The sequence below is a fragment of the Arachis hypogaea genome, chromosome 15 (genome assembly GCF_003086295.3).
Source record: "Arachis hypogaea cultivar Tifrunner chromosome 15, arahy.Tifrunner.gnm2.J5K5, whole genome shotgun sequence".
In the NCBI taxonomy this organism is placed as follows: domain Eukaryota; kingdom Viridiplantae; phylum Streptophyta; class Magnoliopsida; order Fabales; family Fabaceae; genus Arachis; species Arachis hypogaea.
The window spans coordinates 149938751-149966321 of NC_092050.1; the positions used below are offsets into that span (position 1 = coordinate 149938751).

Genomic DNA, 27571 nt, shown 5'->3' on the forward strand with positions numbered 1-27571 from the left:
GAAAGGAATTAATTCACCAATAAGCTTAGCAATCTGTGACAAAAGAATTACTGATGACCCAATAGATCAAATAATCGGAATTGTTCATGGAAACTTGGCAAACGTAAATGTTAAATTCAATGCCCATCTTGGATATGCTATACCTTTATCAACTGAAAATCTTGGAAGATCTATAAGTTTGGCTTATAAATTTCACATAAAGAATCTAATGGAACAAGATGATGAACCATTTTCAATTACATATGCTATAAATTATGCTTTAACAAATAGCCATCATAGTATAATATTTAAAAATAAAGAAAGAATTTATGTCGATGAATTATTTTAGAAAATTGTAAAAACAGAAATACCAAAATATAAAGCTATTGAAAACCCAGTTCTATTATTAAAAGAACCATCAGGAAAATTAGTTTCATCGAATTTTCAAATAAGAGAATCTAAAATTAATAGCCCTTTAAGTTTATCTAAGTTAAAAATTAAAGAAGAAAATTCTGAAATAAAAGAATTAACAAAAAAGGTCGAAAAGTTAAATGAAACCCTAAATACTAAATTATGACAATAAATATATGTAACTTATCAAGACAAAAAACAAGAGCTCTTTGAAAGAGAAAATCGTTTAAATTATTTACAGTTTTCTGGAATAAATCAAAGGGCATTTGAAGCTCAAAAAATAATTTATGACAAGTTGAAAAGAGAAGTTGAAGAGCTAGAAAAATTAATAGAATCTCTGGAAAATAGTAATGAATCGATGATAGAGTTTGCAGAAATTCTAAAATAAATAATGAAGCATAAAAAGATTGAAAAACCAGAAAATAAAATAAAAAAAAGGGCGGAAAAAATAAAAAGTAAAATAAAGGAATATAAAAGGGAATTAAATAATCTTCAGATCGAAATTGATGACCTTATAATAAAAAGGATAGAAATAAAAATAAATATAAACAAGTTAGAATTAAACTTAAAAAATTTATAAATGCCTGGAAAACCATATTATGACTTAAAAGAATTAAAACTGTTGAAAGAAAAAATGGAGAATGAAGTTGAAAAATTAAAAAGATATTTAGAAACAACAGAAAGTGTAGAAATAAAAGAAGTTTTTGAGGATTTGAGAAATTATATTAAAGAAAAAGACAAACAGATAAAAGATTTTATATACAATAATCCATACAAAAAAGAATATTATAAACTAAAACAAGATTGAAAAACTATAAAAATCAGAATTATAAATCAAGGACTAATAATAAATAATCACACAAGAAAAATAGTAGAAATGGTCAATACTTTAGATTATAAATTTGCAAATTATTTAAATAAAGCACCACCAATTAAATCTATACAAATTATAAACTTATATGAAGAATTAATTTCGAAAAAGAAATTAAAAGAAAAGTCGACTGTAAAAAATTGGTATCAGAGCCAAGTTAACGATTAAGGGTAACACTTTCTCTTTAAGCAACACTTTTAGTGACACGCTTTTAAATCAATACCAACCACAAAATGAAAAACATCTTTAGAAAAAGTTGAAATTGGCAACTTTATCAAAGTGGCCCCTATATTAATATCTTAAACTATTTTCTGATTAAATTAATTTAAATATTATAAACCATAATATATTGAGTTAAATGATGAATATATAGATGTTAAGCTAACTATTTCAGTATAACTTTATGGTTTTTCATGCTAGGCAACGAGTATTTTGAATCTTTGAAAATTGGTCTCACTGAAAGAAAAAAAAAAACAGAGAGAAACTTGAAATATTATCGATCCGCTTCTGTCAAGATTAATTTCTAAAATTTTAATTGTTTTAATTTAATTTTTTAAATTTAAAAAAATATATTATATTAGTCTCAAGCACATTTTTTATTATTAAAACTCAACATCGTAAGTGATATAGTTTAGTTCTTGTCCTTAAAAATATCTGATAATAAAATTTTATGTTCAAAATAAATATCAATCATATCATAATTTTTTTAAGTTATAAAATACCTTATCCGTAACTCATTATCTGTATAAAGAACCCTTAAATCAATATTTAAACTGCATTCAAGAACGTGCTAGTACTCTACAACTTTATCATACCCACATTTTTTTTCATGATGGAACATAATGTCTATCAATACCTTCATTTGCATGATTGATTGAAAGGTATAGTTATCAATAGCACATCAAATTAAAAGATAGAGACAATCACATAGAAAATCTTTAGCATATTTACAATTCACCAACAATGTTAACATATGTCAATCATCAATTTCGTCTATATATATATATATCATTAGGTCTACCGAACTATTTTCAAAATATCTCATTCATCAATCTAAGGTGTGCATGAGTAGGGTGAAATCGAATTTGATGTGATTCAGACTCGACTCGAAATATATATCGGGTCTATTTATTAGATTCGAACCCAACCCTAGATCCGATGAAATCTATACACTTTCGGACCACGATTATATCGGATAAAAATCGGATAAAAACCGGGCCGTTAACATTACATTATTTTGATACCTTCTTATAAGCTAGCATGTGAAAATATCCAAATTTCTAAGACTCCAACCATTATTTGACATGGTAAAATTCACTTAGAAAAATATAACAAGAACCAACTCTTCTCTAAAATTAAAGCATAACCATAATCAATACTAATATTGTCTAATAACACTAAATATTTAAATCAATATAAATAACACAATATTATGCATTTTAAACATAAAACATTAACTTATAGTCTTATAATAACTAATAACATAAAATATTAAGGTTTACAATACTTAAATTCCACATAAGAATAGCCATCATCCATCACTAATAACACAAAATATTAATTGTGTATGATGATCGGGCCACCGGGCCGACTTCGAGTGACCCGAGCCATGGCCCGTATCCGACCCAAAATAATGACCGGGTCTATTTTTGAGATCCTTACCTGACCCTAAACCCGGTGAAATCACATCAAAATAGCCCCTAAAGTGTTCGGAATCGGACCGAGTCTTCGGATCGGGTCGAATCATGCACACTCCTACATCAAGCATTTAAAACAGAACACATATAAAAACCCTTGCACCCAATAACACAATAACTAAAACAAATCTTAACACAGACTCAAATTCAACAAAAATAGGATCAGAATAATGAAAACAGAAAAATATCATCGCCAAACATGTATACATTACAAAAAAATTACGATATTTTTTTGTCACTCGTCACTAACCTTTGAAAGCAGAGTTATAAACCCTTATATAGCTATATTCAACATCCACACGATTATACATACTCTCTAAAATTAATATTCACCCGCAAATAATTTCTCCTCCAACAACCACTAGTTACTTTTAGGCTCCATTTTAGTTAACTTAACTAAACTCCTTTTAAAAAATAAGTTAAACAATAAATGGCTATATTAAAAATAACTTATAAACAAATTATTTTGTATTTAGATTTTTAGTTTTAAAAGTACTTATTTTAAAAGAAATGTGATAAAAAAAATTTTTATCATATATAAATTCTTAAATAGTTTCTTAAAAAACTATAATTTTATTTTAAAAATTACACCAAACATTAATAATACTACTTTTCATTAATCAAAAGTTCAAAAAAGTTATTTTTAAAACTTCCCAAACAGATCCTTAATTATGGAAGAGAGAATTTTTTTTTTTTGTTTTAAAGTTCAGAAAAAAAAAAAGATGAAAAGTGATCAAAAGGATGGAGAAGTAATGTTTTATTTTTTCTAAAATCTTCAACCTTTTTTTAGTACCAAAATTTACTACGTCGTTTTTTCCTTTATAGTATGACAAAGATTAAGTCACGTCGCTCAGGTATTGAGTTTTGATGATAGAAAATATGCTTGAGACTATTGTGGTATATTTTTTCGAATCTAGAAGATTAAATTAGAGCAATTGAGATTTTAAAAATTATATCGATATAAATCACCAATCTCAAAAATGAAAATGAGCCTCATTTATAGAAAAATACTGATGATTATCAGTGGCTAAGAGAATGGGGGTTGAATCTTAACCCCTTTTTTGCTTAGTAACACTTGCTGGCCTATTGAGGTAACTTCAGGAGATTTTTTGCTTTTTGTCTCATACTCGGGCAAGATATATTCTTCAGTTTTATCTCCTATGCAGTAAAAACAGAAATGGAGTAGAAAGGAGAGAGAGAATCACACCACGAAGTATCCTGGTTCAGCTGTCAAGTGCAATACAGCCTACATCCAGTCTCCATCACAACAATGATGGAATTTCACTATAATCTTTATTGATTACATACACCAATTCTCCCTAGGAACTACCCTTCTTATTTGAGACAAGTCTAGAATCTAACCCCAATCCTGAACTTGATTTGGTCACCTACCAAGCTTTCAACTGCTAAGTGCTAACCCAACTTGCAAGGGGATTCCCACAGAATCATGAAATACAACACAGATGTATAAATGACCTCTAAGGACATCTATGACTTTTTCTTTTAATTTTATATACTCTGCCTTTTTCCGCTCTATGGATTTTTCTTACAAACCTCACTGTTTACTTTTTTCCATGAGACTCAAGACAGACAAAATTAAACAGAAAAATTATAAAATGAATAACATTGAAGGAGAAGGACTTCTGTTAGCTTAGGTAGCTATGAAGACACTGTGCTTTCACTTTTTTTCTTGCTTCAAGCCCTAACTGTTCTCCCTTATTTATAGAAGGGGAAGCCTCCACAGTTGAAACTTGTTGAACCAAGCTAAACTTCTTCTTCTTCATGCAAAACCGGTTCGGCCAGTGAGAGAGAAGAGATAACCGAATATAAAATCCAATATGCAATTACCTCTGGGTCTTCCTTGGTCACCAATCTTCATCAATCCGAGCTTTCCATCTTGACTTGTGCTTCAAGAAGGATTCCTAACCTTGATGAGTTTTTGATGATGACAGCTCCTCCTGCTCCAATTTCTGCCTCTTCCTCCACGTAGCTACAGTAGCTACCTCCTGTGGTGGTTGACCAAAAAGTAGAGACGAGCCGGCCTCCAAGGATCTTCTTTTTCTAACCGATTTGATCTTCTTCCATTTTAGGGTATAGAAGGCTTGAGATTACTTCACCACACCTTACCTTTTGTGGCAAAGATCTTAGCCACTCCACACTTCAGATTTTCTTTTACTTGATGCCATCATCACAGTGGCTTCATACTTGCTTCTAGCTTCTTCTTTTAGCTTCTGATATCTTGCATTAGCTTCCATCTTCTTCTCTATGAAGTGGCCGAGAGTTGTGAGAGAGAAGAGAGAGAAGATAGAAAACTTTTAATGTGATTTAAATGAGTAAATCAAAATGAATTAATTTACTTCTCCTTTTGCCTTAGGTATCGTGTAGCACTAATGATAGAAATCAAATCAATTACTGTTTCTCTCTCATGGTTCTAATGCAATTAATGTTAGTTGAATTAAATTTGGAATCCATCAAATGATGAGAGAGAGATCCGTTGGAAGCAATAAGCATTCGCTTTCTCTCTTTTCTTCATTTCGGACCAAGCTAGTTGGTTTCCAACCAAAATTGAATTGGGCTAATAATAATGATAGAAAAATCTGGCCCAATAACAAGATATTGCTTCAGCCATAACATTTAGAACATTTTTGCATAAGGTTGAATATTGGGCTTGCAATTTTTCTTTTCTTTTCGGCCCAATAACAAAATCTGCAAATAATCAAGATTATTAATTAGTAAATATGACATTAAAACTCAAATTAATATTTTTGTAACTAATAATGTTTGATCATCATCAATTTTAAATTAGAGTTTTCCAAACTCATCAAATACAAACTTAAAAAGCACACATTTTATTTTTCAGTGGATAAATACATCTTTAAATGAAAGTTTTATTTTTCATCATTCATGAAATTTTCTTCATATGATCATACTTGAAACTTTATGTGAATATTGAGTGATGGTTCTGCTTGAACTTGAGAAGAGGAGGGTTGAATCAAGTTGGCTTAAAACTTAAAGTTTCAAATTCTGTTTTAGCAGAAGCTTAAGTTGCAGGAGATTATTTTATTTTCTCTCGTGTGCAGAACAAATAAAGAGTATGAAAGAAGAGAAAAAGACCAGCATGTATTCTGGTTCAGATTCTTTGTGCAATGAATCCTACATCTAGTCTCCACCACAAACTATGGTAGAATTTCCACTATAATCCACTGATTACATTCACCAATACTATTGAATTACTCCCTAATTCAACTAGTATCTACCCCTAAACTTTCTTTACCAAAGATTAGCTACCCAAAGTGCTGTCCCAACTTGGAAGGGGAATCTAGACAGATTCTAACTCACCAAGTGCTAACCCAACTTGGCAAGGAGAACTAATTCTAATTCAACAACTCAATTACATCAGAAATCAGTGGCTCTTTCACATCACTCTTGCCTTTTCTCTCTTGGCTTTACAAATCACAAGATTAGTCTTTTTCTGAAAAACATAAAATGACACAAGACAGTCATAACAATGAAACTCAGAAATTAAGCTTGAGTAGAAGAAAAAGATTTCAGCTCCATGTATGAGATGATGCTCTAAGTGTGTGCTCTCTTTTTCTTGCTTTGAAATGTTGGAATGAGGCTACTTATATGTCTTCAGCTTGTCTTCATATTTGCCTCTTCCATTTTCTTGTTCTTGGTGCCCGTTGGAGCTGTCACTACTGGCATGCAGTCCTTCTTCATCATGCTCCACTAACTCTGCTGGATGAGGAGCTCGTCCACCACCTCTATCATCCTTTCCCTTGCTTTCTTTCTTGGCATGCATTCCTTTTTCATTTAGTTCCATTACCCCTGCTGCTACTGCTATTTGCAAGTTTGTGTTTTTGCTTAACCATAATCCAAGTATTTGCTTTGCTGATGTCCTTGGGTTAGTGGGGTGTCCTTGTGTCTCTTTTTGCTTTATTAGTGTCACACATGCCCTTGCTTTGTCCAGCTGTCCTCATTTTTCTTTTAGCAACTACATAAGCTTTTATTTGCTTAGTGGTGCTACAAAGAGGAGCTTTAGCTCTTTAAGTTGTTGAAGCATATGCTAGTCTTGGGTTGAAGCAGTATGACCTTGAGCACTTGGACCTGCATTTCTAAAAACACATATTAAACCACAAATAGGCTTTTAATCCAAATAATATTTGTCATCATATGTTAGTCCAAAATTAAACTAAGCTTAACACTGAGTATCATGAATTTCATTTTGTTATTAAGTTTCATTGCTTCAGGCGCATTTTGTTGGGTTTTTTCTCTTCTTTGTGAGGTCCAAACCCAACATTTTGAGGATGTCTCTTTGCATCCATTGTGCCACAACCCTAATCAGATTTTGGGGGTCATTGAGAGTGAGAGAGTGTAGCCACCAAAGTGAGAGAGAAGAGGGAAAACAGAATTTTCGTTTTTATGCAAAGCAGTAAACTTCAAATGGCAGTTTCTCATTTGTTCACCGTTGGATCGGCTTGAAATTTTAACTGCGTGTTCCTATCATCTTGTTCTTCATTCTGGTTGGTGGAGATATTGATTGGAGGTTTGCAGTGGGAGAAATTAGTTTCGCAAGAGAGAAATTAGGTTTCCCATTTTTTCACAGAGCAGCAATCTTTGAATAGCAATTTCTCATTTTTCACCGTTGGATCGACATAAAATTTGGACTGTAGATTCTTCACATTTTATTTTTCATTCTGAACGGTGGAGATTTTAATTGGATATCTGAAGAGGGAGAAATTGGCTTTGACAGCAGCTATATTTTTGGAGTATATTTCATCTTCTGGCTTCTCATTTAAAAGCTTTGGTACTTTGATGTTTTGGCTGGTTATATGTACATTTTTGTGCTTTGTTTGAGACTCTCTTGTACCTCATTTGATTATAGTGGAGCTATTTCATTGGTCTGGACAACCCGTGATTTTTACCTCTCACATTGAGAGGGTTTTCCACGTTAAAATCTCGGTGTGTTCTTGTTATTGCTTTACTTGCTATATTTGCTTGTTATAGTTGCTGTCATATTGTGTTGTGAGTGCTTTCATATTGTTCTTATATTGGATATTTGTGTCGTTTCCGCCATTAGGCTCTTTCACATTTCATGTTTAGAAAATAGAAATCATAAACTTCATTTTAGTTGAATTATTTTGCTTAATCTGAATGGGTTACTTCATAATTCAATTGTAGAATGTGTTCAAACAACTCGAGTGTACGAAAAGGTAGATATATTCAGCTTTGCGATTATCCATGGTTGAGTAGAGGGAAGAAATTGTAATCCAGCATTCTATAGAACATAGTTCCACTGAAAATAAAAATACTAAAGGTGTTACATTGTGACAAATATATATAGAGATGTAACTGTAAGAGTATAATAATAAAAAAACGGGTAGACAAGTAGAGGCAATCAGAGAAGATAAGTATTGAGAGGCTTTAGTGATAAGATTAGAGTTAATACTTAATTTCATCACTAGAATTTAAAGTTGGATTTAATTTAATTCTTAAAATTTTAATAGGCTTAAATTGAATTTCAAAATTTATAATTATAATTTATATTTATTTTTTAGTTAATTTCCGTTAATAATTTATTAATTTGGTATATTAATTTATTATGATTTAAATTCCTCTTTTAAAATTATAAAATTTTTAAATTGAACTTGTTATTGTTATTTTTGTGAAGATGTTGGAGAACTAATCAAACTTTTAAAAAGTCTAATAAATTTTAATCATATAAAATTTAGACAAAAATTTTAAATTTTAGCAAATTAACGTACAAAATAAACAGACCATTTACAAAAATCAGCTCAAAAATTAACGTAAATTATTATATATATTATAAATCTTAAAAATTAAATTGAGTTAATTATAATTTTAAGAGTTAATTTAAGTCTAATTTTAAATTTTAAAAATTAAATTAAATATTATATATCAAGTTATTAATATAATACTATTTTAATATCTCCTTTTAATTTGCATATAAAAAATATAGATTTAGAACAGTCGGATTAACGGAACAATTTGTCTCTCTTATTCTACATCAAACACTGAAAAGTATGTCATTCCTAACCTAATTTTCTTAAGTTCCGGCAATGAAGTACTATCTAATATAAAAAATTTATTAGTAATATTAATCAGTATTTAATCATCATAAATATTAATTATTTTAATTTCAACAAATAAATATTATTAATTTATATATATAAATTTTAATAAATATAAATATAAATTATTATTCATCAAATACTAATATTAAAAGATAATATTCATTCGCCATATATCATTATACTAATTTAATATAATGACTTATGACTATTGACTAGTGGTTTGCATGCGAGACCGGTATGCAATTTTGTGGTCGACTTTTTTTTATAAAAAAAAAATATTGGTGTTTTTCTTTTTGAAATGAGATTATTTGGTATAATTACATATAAATGAATTTTGTAAATAAAAAGTCAACTAGGGAGCATGTTGCAACACGTAGAAAGCGTGTTGGATATGTGGTGGCATCTTGGTCAACATGTGAAGAACGTGTTGGACACATGATAACATATTGGTCAATACAGAGACGTATTGAAACACATAGGAGACGTATTGAATGATTTTCACAATATTATAATACACTTCAAATATCAATATTTAACTAAAACATCATCTTCATTTTCATATTAAAAATAATTTCTGTAATTTTGTCACGATATATATTCTCGGTATCCTTGCCCTATTTTATGAGCTGTACTATTCCAACACGTCTTGTTTTCTATTTTTGTTGAATCTTCCATTAAATTTAATGGTGGAAAGTTTACTCATTGTATACTTTATTTTTTTTTCTTGTTTTGGTAAGAGTACATATACATACCTATAGGCTAGGTAGGTTCATGCTCATTTTCCTTGCATTTTAAAAGAAAATTATATATTATCTGTATTCATTTGGCATTTTAAAATTATATATATACTTATGGTGATGATGAATTCTAAGAATAAGTTACATAATATAACATCAATTTGATTTGGCCTGATTTAAAGTGGGGTTGGTTTGATAACTTTGACTCAATTCGACGTGCTTCAATTTGGAAAATTCTTATTTAGTATTTTTTTTAACCTAAATTTAAACACATGATTTTTAACCCTATAAGCAGTTCTTCTCTAATTAACCTTAACATAATTGATTTTAAAGATCCAATGGCTGCGTTCTACTTGTTAATTGGTATGATATACTTTGCTAGTCTAATTTAATCTGATTTGGTCTTAACTTTGGTTTACTTTGATATTAGCTTGTCAGAAGGTTTATGACTTTAGTTTAGTGTGTTATATCCTTCTTAATTTTAGAGCAATGCTACCATAATTAATAAATATTATTATTTTAGATCAACAAATAATCAATAATTTATTAAAATTTATATATATAAATTAATAAAATTTATTTATTAAAAATAATTTAATATTTGTATTATTTAAAGAATTTAATTAATTTGTACCTTAAAGACAAATTTTAATGTATTCAATGTATTGAAAACATATAAAAATTAATTTTTATAGTAAGTTTTATAAAATACACTTTTATAATATGATTAATTTATATTCTTAAGGTATAAATTAGCAAAATTTTTAATTAAGTAATAACTAAAATTACAAAAAAAATTGATGGACTCAAAAATTTCTCTCTGTGTGTCTATTACGTTTCCTCTTCGGTGCATCACTTTATTAGTCCCATGCAAATCAATAGTGACATTCTTGTACCTAACAGAAAACTAGAATTGGTTGACATGTATGTGAATATTTAGAAGTCAAAATTAGTTTAATTATGATTTGAAAATTAATTTTTTTGACTTATATAACCATACACTATTAGATATATTTGCAAAACTCTCTTGTTGTCAATATATGAAAATTATTTTTTAATATAATATAATTTTTAATTTTAAAAAATTATATACATAAAAAATTAATTATCAAATGAGTCATCGATTTACCATATATTTATGCATATTTAATAAAATGGTTCTATATAATTTTAAAGTGTATTTCATATTCTAAAATATAGCTAATTTTTTTGTGCAAAAATAATATCACTATTCTAAGAAACAAAAATTTTACGAATTAGTAATTTTTAATAATTTTAACTAGTATTTAGTAGCAAAAATATTAACTTATTTTTAATAAATAAATTTTATTAATTTATATGTACAAATTTTGATAAATGTAGATGCAATTTATATTGACTCATATATGTAAATTATGATAAATATAAGTATAAATTATGTATTTTTTACTATGATGCACGGATATGGATATTGACAGAGACATGAGACACAACTCGGCAACTCGGCATGGAACACGCCGATACAGAAATTATAAAATTTGATAAGATACGGGGACACGCATATATATAAAATATAAAGTATTTTTTAGATTAATTATAGTAATATTTTAATATTTTATTAATATTAAACATAAATATTTTTTTAATTATTTTTAATATCTTATTTTAATTATATAAAGTATTTAAAATATTTTTTATTTTAATAAATAATAATATATTATTTCTAAATTTATTTCAAAAATATATGTTAAGAATAAGATTGAAGACGATTATATATAATGATATTTAGGTGTGTTTAATTAATTAAGTGTGTCTAAATTTTTTTATTTTTTATTAAAATATAATTAGACACAATAAACACATATCGAACAAATATTACGTATTCCAAAAATATATGTACTTCATAATTTTGTATGCAAATCTTTATAAATACAAATATAAATTATTACTAATTAAATATTAGTCTGAAATGATAATATCTGCTTACAACATAGTATTTGAAAGAAAAACAATTTGCTGGAATATTTGGAAACTGGAACCCACAGTTAATATAATCAAATAATTTCTTATTAATAAATGGGATATATGAACACGGTATACATAGCAATTTTTTGACCCTGGTTTTCCATCCATGTTGGTCATAGTTTTCTGCGTGTGAATTGGGCACTTGCAGCTAAATTAGTTGGGTTCTGGATTATAAGCAAAATTGAATAAACTAGAATAATTTCTTTTTATATGAATATTAAAAAATATATTATTTAAAAAATTAAATCATATTTATTAAATATTTCATATTTATTCTCTCTTCTTTATTTTTCTCTCTTTTCCTTGATTGAATTACCAATAAAAAAATAATTAAAATATTCTTTTTTTAAAAAAATACTTTTATTTAGACCAATAAAATCTTAATCAATTATCAAGAGTCAAATTTCCGGACAGTGGTTAATTGGTTATTAATGACTTTTTCCGTCCCAAGAAAGGCATTGACTTTTCTGACCCAAAACACATACTAACACAATGGATTTCAATTTCAACGTTTTGAAATTTTCAGAACCAAAACACAATTCTCCAAATTCGTAATCACATTCTCACTATACAAATAATAAACCACTTTGCAAATCAAACTCCATTTTTGTTCATCTAACGAACAAAGAAAAAGAAATCAAACACAGATGAAAGAAGTTAGATTTTCGTGTTTCACTCTTGTGGCATTGATCATCATGTTCTTGAACCATGCAGACTCTGAGTCTCAGCTTCTTCATGATCAAGAACATCAAGTTCTAATGAGGATCAAGCATTACCTTCAAGACCCTTCTTTTCTCCGTCACTGGACCCCATCAAACTCCTCTCATTGTTCTTGGCCTGAGATTTCTTGCACCAACGGTTCTGTCACAGGAATAACTTTGGTTAATCTTAACATCAATCAAACAGTGCCCCCTTTCATTTGCGATCTCAAGAACCTCACACTTGTTGATTTCAGCAACAACTCAATTCCTGGGGTGTTCCCAAATTATCTCTACAATTGCTCCAAGCTTGAGTATCTTAATCTTTCTATGAACTACTATGTTGGTGAAATACCTCATGATATTGATACTTTGTCCAATTTGAAGTACCTTAACCTTAGTTATTCCAATTTCACCGGTGACATTCCTTCCAGTGTTGGAAATTTGAAGGAACTAAGGTTCCTTGCACTGCAAGATTGTCTATTCAATGGTACTCTCCCTGACGAGATTGGAAACTTGTCTAATCTCGAAACGTTGGATTTGTCCAGTAACGAATTGCTTCCGCCTTCGAGGTTGCCGTTGAGCTGGACCAAGTTGAATAAGCTGAAAGTGTTTTACATGTTTGAGTGCAACCTGTTTGATGAAATTCCTGAGAGAATTGGAGAAATGGTTGCATTGGAGAAGCTGGATTTGTCGCAGAACGAATTAACCGGAGAAATTCCAAGCAGTTTGTTCTTGCTGAAGAATCTGAATGTTGTGTACCTTTGGAAAAACAAGCTTTCTGGGGAGATACCATCCAAGATTGAAGCATTGAATCTGACCAACATTTCGTTATCAAATAATATGCTTACAGGGAAAATACCAGAAGATTTTGGAAAACTCCAAATGCTAATGGAATTCAAATTGAGCATGAATAACTTGTCAGGGGAGATACCACAAAGCATAGGGAGTCTTCCATCTCTAGTCGATTTTCGTGTCTTCATGAACAATCTATCAGGTACTATTCCTCCCCAATTTGGCCGCAACTCCAAGCTTCAATCCTTTCAAATTTCATCCAACAATTTTATTGGAATGCTTCCAGAGAATTTATGCTATTATGGTGAATTGCTTACATTAACTGTTTATGAAAATAGCTTGAATGGTGAGCTGCCAGAGTCACTAGGAAATTGTAGTACCCTTCAGAACCTGAAAATTTGGAGCAATGAATTTTCTGGTAACATTCCTAGTGGCCTTTGGAAATCTCCCAATTTGGTGAATTTCATAGTAAACCATAATAGGTTCACTGGTGGAATCCCTGAGGAATTGTCACCGAGCATTTCGCTCTTCGACATAAGTTACAATCAGTTTTCTGGTAGAATTCCGACTGGCGTGTCATCTTGGACTAATGTGGTAGAGTTTATTGCAAGTAAGAACTATTTGAATGGAACTATTCCTCATGAGTTAACAGAACTTCCCAAGTTATCAAAACTCTTGCTTGATCAGAACAACCTCACTGGGCCAATTCCTTCAGATATAGCCTCGTGGAACTCTCTAGTTACTCTAAATTTGCGCCATAATCACTTGTATGGACAAATCCCAGATTCAATTGATCCATTACCTGCACTTCTAGAACTTGACCTCTCAGAGAATCAATTCTCTGGCCATGTTCCTTCTCTGTCTTCAAGACTCACCAATCTCAATCTATCATCCAATCATCTGACTGGGAAAGTTCCAAGTGAATTTCAGAATTCTGCATTCGACACAAGCTTTTTGGACAATCCTGGCCTTTGCGCTGATACACCGGTGCTGAACATTACATTGTGCAATTCTGGCTCACAAAATTCAAGCAAGGACTCATCATCTTGGTCCCTTGCCTTGATCATAGGCCTTGTTTTAGCAGTCTCATTACTCGCTATTGTGGCGTTATTCTTGGTTATCAGATTCATCAGGAAAAGGAAGAAAGTGGATAACTCATGGAAGCTCACTTCATTCCAAAGGCTGAGCTTCACTGAATCAGATATAGTTTCTTCAATGACAGAACATAATATCATTGGCAGTGGAGGATATGGTACAGTGTACCGTGTCAATGTCAATGGTTTAGGCTTTGTCGCTGTCAAAAAGATTTCTGGTAACAGAAAGCCAGACCAGAAGCTTGAGAATTCGTTTCTCTCTGAAGTTAAGATATTAAGCAGCATTCGACATAGGAACATTGTGAAATTGTTATGCTGCATCCACAATGATGTTTCTAGGCTTCTTGTTTATGAGTATATGGAGCATAGAAGCCTTGACAAATGGCTGCACAAGAAGATCAAGCCATCATCATTATCTATTTCAGGTTCAGTCCAACATCATCAGGTTGCACTGAATTGGCCCAAGAGAATACAAATAGCCATTGGTGTTGCACAAGGATTGAGCTACATGCACCATGATTGCTCCCCGCCCATTGTTCATCGCGACGTGAAAACAAGCAACATACTTTTGGATTATCAATTCAATGCAAAAGTTGCTGATTTTGGCCTAGCAAGGATGTTGATCAAGCCAGGGGAACTTGCCACCATGTCAACTGTTGTTGGCTCATTTGGATATCTTGCTCCAGGTAAATCTTCTGTTACATTAGTCCTTAAATGATATATACCTTAGTATAATGTTGGCAACAATTGTGTCAAATAATTCTAGCTATGCAGCATTGATCAATCAACTTCTCTTAGTTGCTGTTGATATTGTTTTCCTTCATACTTGAAATGCAGAATACATTCAGACCACAAAAGTCAGTGAAAAGATTGATGTTTTTAGCTTTGGGGTGATCCTATTGGAGCTGACAACAGGTAAAGAAGCTAACTATGGAGATGAGCACTCATCTCTTGCAGAATGGGCATGGAAACACATTCAGTTAGGAAGCAACATTGAAGAGCTACTTGATAAAGAAGTCATGGAACCTATTTACATGGATGAGATGTGTCATGTTTTCAAACTTGGTGGGATGTGCACTTCAAAGCTTCCTGATTCTAGACCTACCATGAAGGAGGCATTGCAATTATTGCTACAAAGTGGTGAATCATATTCTTTTGGCGAGAGGAATAGTGTTGGACAGTGTGATGCTGTTCCTCTTCTTAGAAATTCAAAACGTGAGCATAAATTGGATATTGATGGTGACAAACTAGCTTGATTTTGTGATCAAGGTCAGTATCATCTAAGATATATAGGTATTCAATCATATTATGTGTACACCAAAAAAATCTGCTACATGTATGCAAAAATCAATCATTAATGTGTTTGTATATAAACACATATATTGTTTAAATCATTTTTAATGTGTATTTTATGTTGCAATATGTATTTTACACATGACAACTGATTTGGTGATTGATTTTTTATATACAAGTAACATGATTATTTGATATTTTGTTATTTTTTAATCTATCACTTATTTTTTTAGTATATTTTTAGATTAACAGATATGTATTTAATTTGTATTTAAATACATTGATCTACTGATATACTAAATTGGACAGTGATGATTAAAATAGAAGAAAGTATGACCCATAATGGCTTTTTGATACAGTCCTTAGTTGGTGCCAATTATGGAGTTGGAGTCAGTGCCTTGTTAAAAACATAGAACATAGAACATAGCTATAGGATAGCATGGTACATATAGATATATCAATAAGAGGAAATAAATCCTGCCGAAACTAAATAAAATCCTCTGTGTTGTATAATAACAAGATATTTAATGCAGAAAACTTGCTTATCTTTATTTCACAGCAGCAGTTTTTATTAAGGATATACTCCTTATAATTGTGCCATTTGAATGTCAATTTTTTTGGTTTCTTACTATTTTATTAATAAAAAAATAAAATAAGAGAAAAATTCAAAGAATAGTAAAATTTATTGTTTTTTATTAGTGTTTTAGTCATCGGTCCAATTTTTTTAGATTAGCAATTCAACAACATATTTTTAACCTACACTTTTAAACATTATTGATTAACTGTTAGTAAAAAATAATAAATTTCGTCGGCCATCCGTCTAATATTTTTCAAATTCACTAATATCACTATGACATTATCTAGTCGTCGCAATCTTTATATTGGAGATTTTAATTTTATGATATTTAAATATTCGTTATATAATTCTTCTTATCATTTTAACTTTTAGTTTATCCTAAATTATTTTGTTATGTATCACTTTTACCAAATAAGATTAATGACACAGCAGCAGCAGTAGTAGTAGCAGTATAAGTGCACCTTAGAGACGGTGAAATTCTAGAAAAAGAAAAAAAAAATCCACTTTCTGATATTTGATTTTTCCTTAAATCTAACACAATCTCAAAATAAAACTTAGAAAATCAAATGATCAAAATAATAAATTTTTTTTGTGAGATGTGTTATTTACTATTTCATACTATTTTTTAAATCATCTTTTTTATAAAACTTTTATTCTAAATTTCTAATATAACGAGGAAAGAAAATATACAAATCAAAGTATAGCATATAATTTCTTAAACTTAAGATAGACAATGAAAAGCTGCATGGAAAGTGGAAAATAGTCAAACATGGCGGATGCTTGTGCTTCGTGCAAGGTTCCGCCTTAAAAGCTGATGTGAACTGTGGGCTTGTAGTCTAATGTTGACCGCATAAAAGTATGCAAAATTAATAACATTGAACAACGGTGCAATCAAATGATTTTGTAGCAATAATTAAGAAATATTATATATATATATAATTTTTATATTATTTTTTGTGTATTTTTGTTTTTGTATATTAAATATGATGGGAAAAAAATGAAAATAAAAAAAATTGTGATATATGTCAATAAAAAACATATAAAAGAGATAAAAACAAAAATTGATATAAATATTATTTTTCATAATAATAATTGTGGTGATTGTTGCTTGATGTGTTATCTTTCTAGAATATGAATAAAATATATCTGTACTCACGTGGATTGAAGTGAGACTAGTATTTTCAATTTTCATACAAACCAATCTAGATAACCATTAATAGACTAGATTGGGATCTAACCCGATTGAATTTTATTTAGAGTTAAAAGTTTAGGAAAAGTTTTGATAGGAGTTATTCAGGAAAAAGAATTAAAAAAAATAGAAATAAACAAAATATATTTAACCTTTCCTAACTAATCTTTGTTTATAAGAAAGAAATAAATAAAAGATTAGTTGGGTGGTTGCCACTTGATTACTCTAGGTTCCTTTAACAACAGACAAGAAGCATAAAGCTAAAGAGTTTAACCACTGTCCAACAAAGAAGCCCCCAAAGCTTGAATCATGGAGTAAAGAAAGTATCACCAGGTTGGAAAAGCCATAACAAAATCACCTTCAAGGCTTGAAAGTTTTAAAATATGCTTAAATTATTAAGTGTTTTGGTTGCCCCTATAATATGACTAAACAATACTAATAATAAAGTTTACTTATCAGTTTTATTACTTGTTAACTACTTACAATCAATTTGATTAAAAACTAACTTTTAGCTATTTGTCCGCTCAAATAAGTATTCAAAGTTCAAATTGGCTAAAGACAAATACTTAAATGAAGCTTAGATCTGTAATAGTTAATCTTTGATTTATTAAAAGATAATTATTGAGAATCACCGAATGATTTGACTTGTTTAACTAAACTGTGATTTAACTATTCTTAATTACCATCATTGTTCTTCAAATAAAGACAAATACTTAAGAAATTTCCCGTGAGCACATTGGTCTATTAGCATAAACTAGTCACCAAAGAGTCCAAATCAATGGTCCAAGGGTTCACAAGAAAATAATTGGCATAAACTACAGTATAGTAAAAGTTAAAACTCTGATTTTGAAAGCTACTGATGAAGAACTGTGTTTCTAAACCAGGAAGAAAAGTCATTAGTGTTCATACAATAAATCCTCTTCACTCAGTAACACAAAGTGTGAAAACCATAAACAAATAATACAATATGCAAATTCTCTATCTTCTCTCTTTCTTCCTCTTCTTCCTCACATATGCAGCATCTCAGTCTTTGTATGAACAAGAACATGCAGTGTTGTTAAAGATAAAGCAATACTTTCAAAATCCACCAATCCTCAGTGACTGGACCTCAAACACTTCACACTGCCAATGGCCAGAGATAACTTGCACCAATGGTTCTGTCACTTCACTATCCATGATCAACTTCAACATAACTCAAACACTTCCACCTTTCATGTGTTCACTAAAAAGCCTCAAACACATTGATTTTCAGTTTAACTATATCCCTGGTGAGTTCCCAAGGTTCCTCTATGGATGCTCCAATCTTGAGTACCTTGATCTCTCAGGGAACTACCTTGTTGGTGAGATTCCTCATGACATAGACAGGTTGGCAAGGTTGAAGTTTCTTAACCTTGGGGCCAACAATTTCTCTGGGGACATTCCAGGTAGCATTGGGAATCTCAAAGAGCTGAGGAATCTTCAACTTCATATGTGTCTCTTCAATGGTACTTTCCCTGATGAAATTGGCAACTTGTCAAACCTTGAAACCTTGTATATGTTCACAAACATCATGCTCCCTCAAACAAAGTTGCCATCAAGCTTGACCAAGTTGAAGAATCTGAAAGTCTTTAGGATGAATGATGCCAACTTGGTTGGTGAAATCCCTGAATCCATTGGAGAAATGGTGAATTTGGTGGAGTTGGATTTAGCACAAAACAATCTGAGAGGAGAAATTCCAAGTGATTTGTTCAAGCTGAAGAATCTGAGCTTGCTTTATCTTTTCAAAAACCAGCTTTCTGGAGTGATACCTGGAGTTGTTGAAGCATTCAACCTGACAATGTTGGAAATTTCAGAAAACAATCTCACTGGGACAATACCGAATGATTTCGGAAAGCTCAAAAGTTTGACTCAGTTGTGCTTGCAAATGAATCAATTATCTGGTGATGTACCAGAAAGCATTGGTACTTTGCCATCTTTGACAGATTTCATCGTTTTCCAAAACAACTTATCAGGTAATCTTCCTAAAGACTTCGGCCGCTTCTCGAATCTTGAAACTTTCCAGGTTGCATCTAATAGTTTTACAGGAAGGCTTCCAGAGAATTTGTGCTATAATGGAATGTTAGTTGGTTTAACTGCTTATGACAATAACCTGAGTGGTGAGTTGCCAGAATCTCTAGGAAATTGCAATACCCTGCAATATCTGAGAGTTGACAAGAACAACCTTTCTGGCAACATTCCTAGTGGCCTGTGGACTTCCAGGAACTTGTCGACGTTTATGATAAACGAAAACAAGTTCACTGGTCAGCTTCCTGAAAGATTTCCTAACAATCTTTCAACATTGGCCTTAAGTTATAATCAGTTTTTTGGAAGAATCCCAGATAGAGTGTCTTCGTTGAAGAATTTAGTTGTGTTCAATGCAAGTAACAACTTCTTCAATGGAAGTATTCCAAAGGGGCTAACAGAGCTTCCACAAATAACAACTCTTTTGCTCGATCGGAACCAGCTCATAGGGCCACTTCCATCAGATATAGTTTCATGGAAGTACCTAGTAACTCTGAATTTGAGCCATAATCAAATCTCTGGAGAAATTCCAGATGCAATTGGCAAGTTACCTACATTAAATGTGTTGGACTTGTCAGAAAACAAGATCTCCGGGCAAATTCCACCACAAATTGCACAGATGAGGCCTACCAATCTCAATTTGTCCTCAAATCTTTTGACAGGGAGGGTTCCAAGTGAGCTTGAAAACATTGCTTATGCTACAAGCTTCTTGAACAATCCTGGTTTATGTGCTGATACTTCAGTGCTAGACCTTTCCTTGTGCAGGTCTAGCACTCGAAAAACAAAGACTAGTTCACCTTTATCTCATGCTATGCTTGTGAAACTGCTGGTAGCAGCCTCCTTACTAGCTTTCTTGTCAGTACTCTTGTTGATTGTATTTTATAGGAAAAGGCAGCGAGAATTGCGAAAGTCGTGGAAACTCACTTCCTTTCAGAGACTGAGCTTCACGAAATCAAACATTGTGTCTTCAATGACAGAAGAAAATATTGTAGGCCGGGGTGGATATGGTGCAGTATACCGTGTTGCCATCGAAGGTTTAGGCCATGTTGCTGTGAAAAAGATAAGGAACAGCAGGAAATTAGAGCCGAAACTCGAGAGTTCATTCCTTGCAGAGGTTGAAATACTGAGCAATATTAGGCATACCAATATTGTCAAGTTGCTATGCTGCATCTCAAGTGAGGATTCTCTGCTCCTTGTCTATGAGTATCTTGAGAATCACAGCCTTGACAGATGGCTGCACAAGAAGAGTAAGTCACCATCAGGACATTATGATATCCTTGATTGGCCAAAGAGATTGCATATAGCCATTGGAGCTGCTCAAGGTTTGTGCTACATGCACCATGACTGCTTGCCCCCGGTTGTTCATCGAGATGTGAAGTCAAGTAACATTCTGTTGGATTCTGATTTCAATGCAAAAGTTGCTGATTTTGGTCTGGCAAAGATGTTGGTCGACCCGGAAGATGTTGCGACCATGTCCTCAGCCGTAGCCGGCACATTCGGCTACATTGCTCCAGGTAAAAGGAAAAACTATTACATTGCTTAAGTTCTCTATTTCCATTTGGTACCATTACAGATAATAGGAAGTAATAGCATCATTTGATCCACATATAAATTATATAATTAACTCCACTTAAAGAAGACTTAGTTGTTGTAGTTGTATAGAGTCTATAGACATACATTTAATCAATATTTTGTTTCATAATTGTATTCTAGAGTATGCTCAAACAACAAGAGTCAATGAGAAGATAGATGTCTATAGTTTTGGAGTTATCCTTTTGGAACTAACAACCGGAAGAGAAGCAAATCAAGGAGAAGATGAGTACTTGTCTCTGGCCGGATGGGCGTCACAGCTTGTCGCTTTAGGAAGTAACATAGAAGATGTTCTGGATGAAGATGTTAAAGAACCAAGTAACTTGGAAGAAATGTGCAGCATCTTCGAACTCGGGGTCAAGTGCACTGCACCATCGCCAGCTAGTAGACCTTCCATGAAGGAGGTTCTAAAAACATTGCAAAGCTTCAGTGGTCCATTTGCCAAAGTAGAGAAGAATGTTGGTTACTATGATGCTGCTCCCCTTCTTAAGCATGAAAAATGGGAAAAGCAGATATATTGATAGGTGGTAATGAATAATGACAGCAAGGTAGATAGGCAACCCAATTTTGAGTACCCTCTCTAAATAGTCTTCCCTCCATTCTATTTTATCTGTCGCTGGAGAGTTTCACAGCGACAGATAAAAGGGAACGGAAGGAAAATGCAGAAAGGTTAATAAAATGTCTCCTAAAAAGGCTTGTTTTGAAGTCAACATAAGTCAGTGAAGCTTATAGGACATCTACATTATGACTACATGGAAGTGAGCATGAAATCAGCTCAAACAAGCAGTAGTTACAAGTAGGGGATCACTAGTAGTAGAAATGATTACATAGTTATGTAGCTTCATCTAATTAGACAAACCTTGTTGCTTGTGTTTACTTGTATAAAATGATGTCGGATTTTCTTTCTATTTGCTTCAGAAATATTTACATGCTCCTAAAACACATTTAGTGCTTAATTTAGAAACCGTAAAGATAGCTACGTTTCAATTGAAGGGAAGAAACAGTAAAGCACTTATTGTTAGTTTTTACAAATTCTTTCTACACATCCCTATAGTTTAGCAGATAAAAGTTTGTCTTTTAATCATATATGAAATTAGTGTATTATTTACAAATGCACTAAATTGGTAACTTAATGCAATTCGTGTAGCCAAAATAAATTTTAAAGCGACATCATAGTATTAATATTTATTTTCCAATGAAGATATAAGACATTATGAGAGTTAAGAGAAGACAGTGATGTGAATAAACTGTAGAATGAAGCTAGGGTAGACTTGTGGTGCATCATTTGTATGAGTTATATGGTATTTATGGCCATCTTGAAAGCAACAATGATCTATATCTTAAAGACTACTAGTGATTAGATACATTATTTTTCCAACTTACAAAATCAGTTAAACCGGCATTTATTTTGAAGTGAAGAAAGTATATCATGCCAAACATAACTAGATGTTGATGGATAACACAAGTTTTGAATCAAAATCCATAACCCTACAGTCTTCATGTAAAATGATAGTTAAGAACTATTAGATGGTTTGATATTTTTGACTAAACTACTTTACATAATATGTGTAACATCTTAGTTATCATCTTCATATGTGAGTAATCACCAATAAATTAAACCATCATTTATTATGTTGAAAACAAGGTTACATTGGCAAAAAGTAGAGTAATCAAAACTGCAGTTTACAATTAGGTCACTCCCTATTATTCCTTAACATGGGAGAGACAGACACTCTAACCAAAATTATTCCCCAGATAAACACAGCCCTATCCTTCACTTACAAGCTCTCTTGGACCTTTAATTAAGGCTTTGCTGCTACAATCTGTTGATATTATTTATACAAAAACAGAAAAGGAAGCTTAAATTACACTTGTTTATCCTTGGCATTAACCACATCTTTAGGACTCTGTGATTCCCAAATACTGGGAGTGTGAAGCTGCAAGGAGGGCTGCGCCAATGCCAGAGCCGTCATTGGAATGCTCCATAGCAATGGTCTCACCTACTTCATCTCCCAACAACTCTTTCACTGTACTCTCCAAGCAATTTCTGAATTTAGCATAGTGTTCAAACAATCCTCCATCCACTGCTATCACTGTTCTTTGTTTTCCCCCATCCTTGACAGTGTCTCTTCCTATTTTCTTAAGGATGCCTACCATGCTAGCGGCAGCCAGTCGAGCCCCACGAGTAGCAACAATGTTGAAGACTTCCACAACAATCTTCCTCATTTCTAAGGACGAGTTATCGATCTGAAAAAAGGAAAAGCAATCAGGACACCTAGCATGTTCATTCGGGAAGACACAAATACCGATTCCTATTCGTCCTTAATCGTAATCTGTAACTAACCTTTAAAACATCCCTCAATTTCTTTTCAACGACCTTCAGATCTGATGATGTGTCTTGATGCATAGCAGACATGTCTGGTGTCCTATGTATCCCATAAAATATTTGTGAAAACACACTTCGATATAAAGAAAATGGAAATAATGGTTTACAGAGCAGATTTATACAACTAAAAACAAAGCAACAAGTTTCAGTAGTCATATGATCAACTTAGAGGCTATCAACCAAGGAAAATAAAACAAAATGTTTCGCTGGATCTTAAAACATACCTAAGTATGAATTGAGTTCTCAACTTTGGTGGCACACTATCTCCAAACAAATCAGCTTCTTCAGCCATCTTTACTAAAACTCTCCTTGCAATCTCCCCCAAATACATACCAGAAATTAACTTCTCGAAAATCTAGAAGAAATGGCAGAAGAGTATTATAGAAACACATTAGTTATGGCACATTTGGATCAGGTTTTATTCACTGCATGGCACAGGCACAAGTACTAAAGCAAATTTTACAAAAGGCTATGATTTAAACCAATTATAGATAATGATTACCTGTTCTCCAGGGTTTAGGCTTTCGACATCTAAAGCTTTGTCATATTCTGTTAGAGGAAGATGGGAGGAGAGGAAATTTCCCCATTCCATGTTTATAACCTACAGAATCAGTGAACAATCAGCGCACTTTGACACACCAGTATGTGCTTCTTAGAATCATGTTACACATAGTTTCATTATTGTATAAGAAAATATGATTTATATATTCTTAATCAAATCACCATCTCTCCTGAATTGGGTAGAAGACCCTGCCATTTGGGAATTGCTTGTGCACGTTCTACATATGCTGCGTTTGTCCCAGTACCAAGAATCACACCAGCAATGACATCCTGATTGCCAAATCTCGCTCTAGCTAATGTTCCAACAGTATCATTAACCTGCACATTGTATCACCAAGTCAGGTTAATGTTTTCAGTTGATGAATCAAGTAACCAAGAATTTGTTTTCCTTTCTTTGTTGAAACTATATCGCCTCAATAATTCAATTTTTTTTGTCAGGCATGAATTGGAGATCATTTCTAAAGCCTAACATCAAGGGAAAAAGGAAGTCACAAAGAAAGGAATCCGGGACTAACTAGTGCTGCAACACGCATATCCAGGCCAATTTTCTCCAATGACTTGGTTAGCCTCCCAACCACATCTTCTCCAACCTACAAAAAGTCCAAACAAAATCCATCAACAAAAGAAACATAGAAGTGTCTGTGATGACAGAGACAGAACACTCATGCATATATATGATTTGCACGATTGACACACCATAATCACAAACACAAATGACAATCAAGGTTACAGGGATTACCATATCCTCAATATTGAAACCTTTTGTCCACTTTATTAGAGTTCCAGATGCAATTGATGTTTGCCTCACTGGAAATGAGAAGGTGAATCCCAGTTCTCTTTGTCTGCCAGGGGGAGGATGAAACTCTTCGGGTTCAGAACTAATAAACTTTGCAAGCGATGTTGCTATAAAATCAAATAATTCCTGAAATGATGAACATAATTAACACATTTCAGGGTGCAGGCAGGCTCATTGCAGACACAAATTTTCTAACAAGTAATAACAGACTTACATCCGATGAACTCGTCATCAAATGAGGAGGAATTGAAACTTCATTGTGCTCTATTTTGGCAATGCCTTTCCCATTTCCACCTAATTGAACACGAAGGGTGCGAAAGTTCGTCCCACCAAGATCCAATGCATAAAAGGTTCCTTTCTCATCCCTGTTAAAAAAAAGGGAGAGAAGACAAAGAGTGACTCAGAGGAATGAACCTTCAAAAACTACAGTCACATAACATAGAACATACGTTGGTTGTTTCCAATAAATTGAAATACAATAAAATACTTAATCACTGAGGTATACTCTTTGTACATTTGTCTTTAGATTCTCCACAACACAATATAAAGGTTATATAAACAATCCAATGCTTACAAGTAAGCCATTATCATCAAACTGATACATAACCAACAAAAAATATTAAAAAAAAGAAGGGAAAGAAGTCAAGATATAGCATTCAGTCCAGTTCAGCAGTAATCAACTAATCAGCAACATCAGAACTATAACTTACTTTATCCACACAAACTCAAGAAGAAGATTAAAAAATAAAAAAAGAATGAACAAATAATAATAAATTAGAAAAACTGAAAGGGTTTTGCTATGAGAAACAAGTTTTTGACTTTTAGTACATTTAATGTCAAATTGTAAAACGCAAAATATAGGATTATATTCCATGACTTAAGAACAAGGTCGATATAAACACATTCCCAACATTATAAAGAAGAAAATAAAAATTGGAACAAAAACACACGCAAACAACATATCCAAAACGAAAACAGAATTTTAAAAAAATAAAAAAAGAAAAGAAAAATGTACTAACCCGGTAGGAAGATTGTCAACAAAGCTTATCAACATCTTGAGCTTGCTTCCACCATCAGAAGCAAGACCAGCGTGCATCTCAACCTCCATGGCTTCAGCTACGAGCTTCAGCTTCGAAGTTGGTGTAGCACACTGTTCTTCAAGTTCCTTCGCTATCGCTACTGCGCGTTCCCACTTTCCTGAGCTTCCGCAGCGGTGGCGCACCACCAGCGCCGCCGCTGCAGCCGCCGCGCAGACCACTGCTGCTCCCACAGCCGTCTTCCCCATGAGCACCTCGTCGGTCACTGAGTCTGAACTCGCACCGAGTCAATCACTGAGTTTTGTTTGGAAAGTTTGGAACTTTTCGAAGAAGGTAAAGGGTGGAGGAGTTACGAGAGAATCGGGAAGATGTTTGTGGATTTTTGGAGACTACCGAGATTCCTTTTTATTCTGCGCGCTTTCATGTCAGAAAATGATTGCAATTTGCGCGGAGAGAGAGAGAGAAAGAAAGAAAAAAAAAACATGTACAAAATTCATTTTCTTAGTTATCTACTTATCTCACTGGTCAAATTAAGAAAATATTTTACGAGTAACGAACCAGCTGATTTTATGATTGTCATTATTAATATTTTTAATAATATAAAATTATATCTAATAATATAAAATTATTTTTTTATTAATTAAATATTAATTAAATTTTAATAAAAAAATTTCTGAACTCTAAGACTTTTTATATTATATACATAAAAGACTTTTATTTACAATAAAATAGATTAATTTTGATTTACGAGTTTAATTTTTATCTATTAATTATTTTTACTCATTTGTCAAGTAATTATTTGATTATTTTCAAGATAACATCGAGTGGCAAAGAATTTTCTCTAATTTAATATAAATTAAATGAATACTACCCTTTTAAATAAATTTAGATAAATAATAAAAATTATGAGTACACAATTTGATTTTTAACTGCCAATGAGTTATAACTCAAATGGCATAGTCTCCCAATACTCAATTAAAAAGTTAGGGGTTCGAATTTCCTATTTTTAGTAAAAAAAAAATTTGGTTTTCAGATGAAATAATAATTTGATTCCCAACTACCAGAAAAAGAAAAAGGTTGAAACAGATTAATTCTTTATAAATGAGAGATATACTAGAAAGACTAATGTGTTGTATTTCTATCTCTTTTTTGTCATATTACTTGGGAACCTGTTTATGATTTATGTTTTGATTACAGCCCGAGTTGACCTTGGAAAAGATGATTAAAGAGCACGTGAAATCCCAAATGCAATGTTTAGATACTCTAAAAGTTTTATATTGATAATTTTATGATTTCTCACAGTATTATTAATTTCGAGAGATCAAAAAATTAATCCGTGGTATCCGATAATTATTTAAGTAGGTTAATAAATTAATTATTAAACTAATTTAATTAATTAGTTTTATATTAATAATATTTAAAAAGTTTTTAATTTAAATAATTTAAAATTATTTTATTTAATATTTATTAAAATAATTATATAATTTTAAATATAATAAATATATAATTATAAATGTTATATTATATAAGATAATTTAAAATTTTATTTCTCTAATATTATTATTTTATATAAGTATATAAAATTAGTTTTTATCCTAATTTCCTAATTTAAGCTATGAAATTAGGACTGATTTTTTTGGATATGGAAGATGTGAATGTGTTGTGCTGGGTTATGGATCATAGAGGTGTTATACTAATATGTAGGATAATTTTTTCTCATA

The 27571-nt window shown here is 31.8% G+C and overlaps 3 protein-coding genes across 3 annotated transcripts; 2 read left to right on the plus strand and 1 right to left on the minus strand.

Annotated features, from left to right (window-relative positions):
• Positions 1 to 12187: 12187 nt before the first annotated feature.
• On the plus strand, positions 12188 to 16232 carry LOC112751277 (uncharacterized). The gene is made up of 2 exons (XM_025800360.3): positions 12188 to 15067; positions 15219 to 16232. The coding sequence occupies exons 1-2, from the start codon at positions 12442 to 12444 to the stop codon at positions 15635 to 15637; spliced, it is 3045 nt and encodes a 1014-aa protein (XP_025656145.1). The 5' UTR covers positions 12188 to 12441; the 3' UTR covers positions 15638 to 16232.
• Positions 16233 to 18137: 1905 nt separating this feature from the next.
• On the plus strand, positions 18138 to 21976 carry LOC112751278 (uncharacterized). Its single transcript, XM_025800361.3, has 2 exons — positions 18138 to 20994; positions 21194 to 21976. The coding sequence occupies exons 1-2, from the start codon at positions 18408 to 18410 to the stop codon at positions 21589 to 21591; spliced, it is 2985 nt and encodes a 994-aa protein (XP_025656146.1). The 5' UTR covers positions 18138 to 18407; the 3' UTR covers positions 21592 to 21976.
• A 704-nt stretch (positions 21977 to 22680) lies between these two features.
• LOC112751279 (hexokinase-1) lies at positions 22681 to 26373 on the minus strand. The gene is made up of 9 exons (XM_025800362.3): positions 25833 to 26373; positions 25028 to 25178; positions 24757 to 24939; positions 24533 to 24607; positions 24180 to 24335; positions 23959 to 24057; positions 23681 to 23811; positions 23415 to 23496; positions 22681 to 23317 (listed from the first exon to the last, which is right to left on the minus strand). The coding sequence occupies exons 1-9, from the start codon at positions 26096 to 26098 to the stop codon at positions 22970 to 22972; spliced, it is 1491 nt and encodes a 496-aa protein (XP_025656147.1). The 5' UTR covers positions 26099 to 26373; the 3' UTR covers positions 22681 to 22969.
• Positions 26374 to 27571: the final 1198 nt, after the last annotated feature.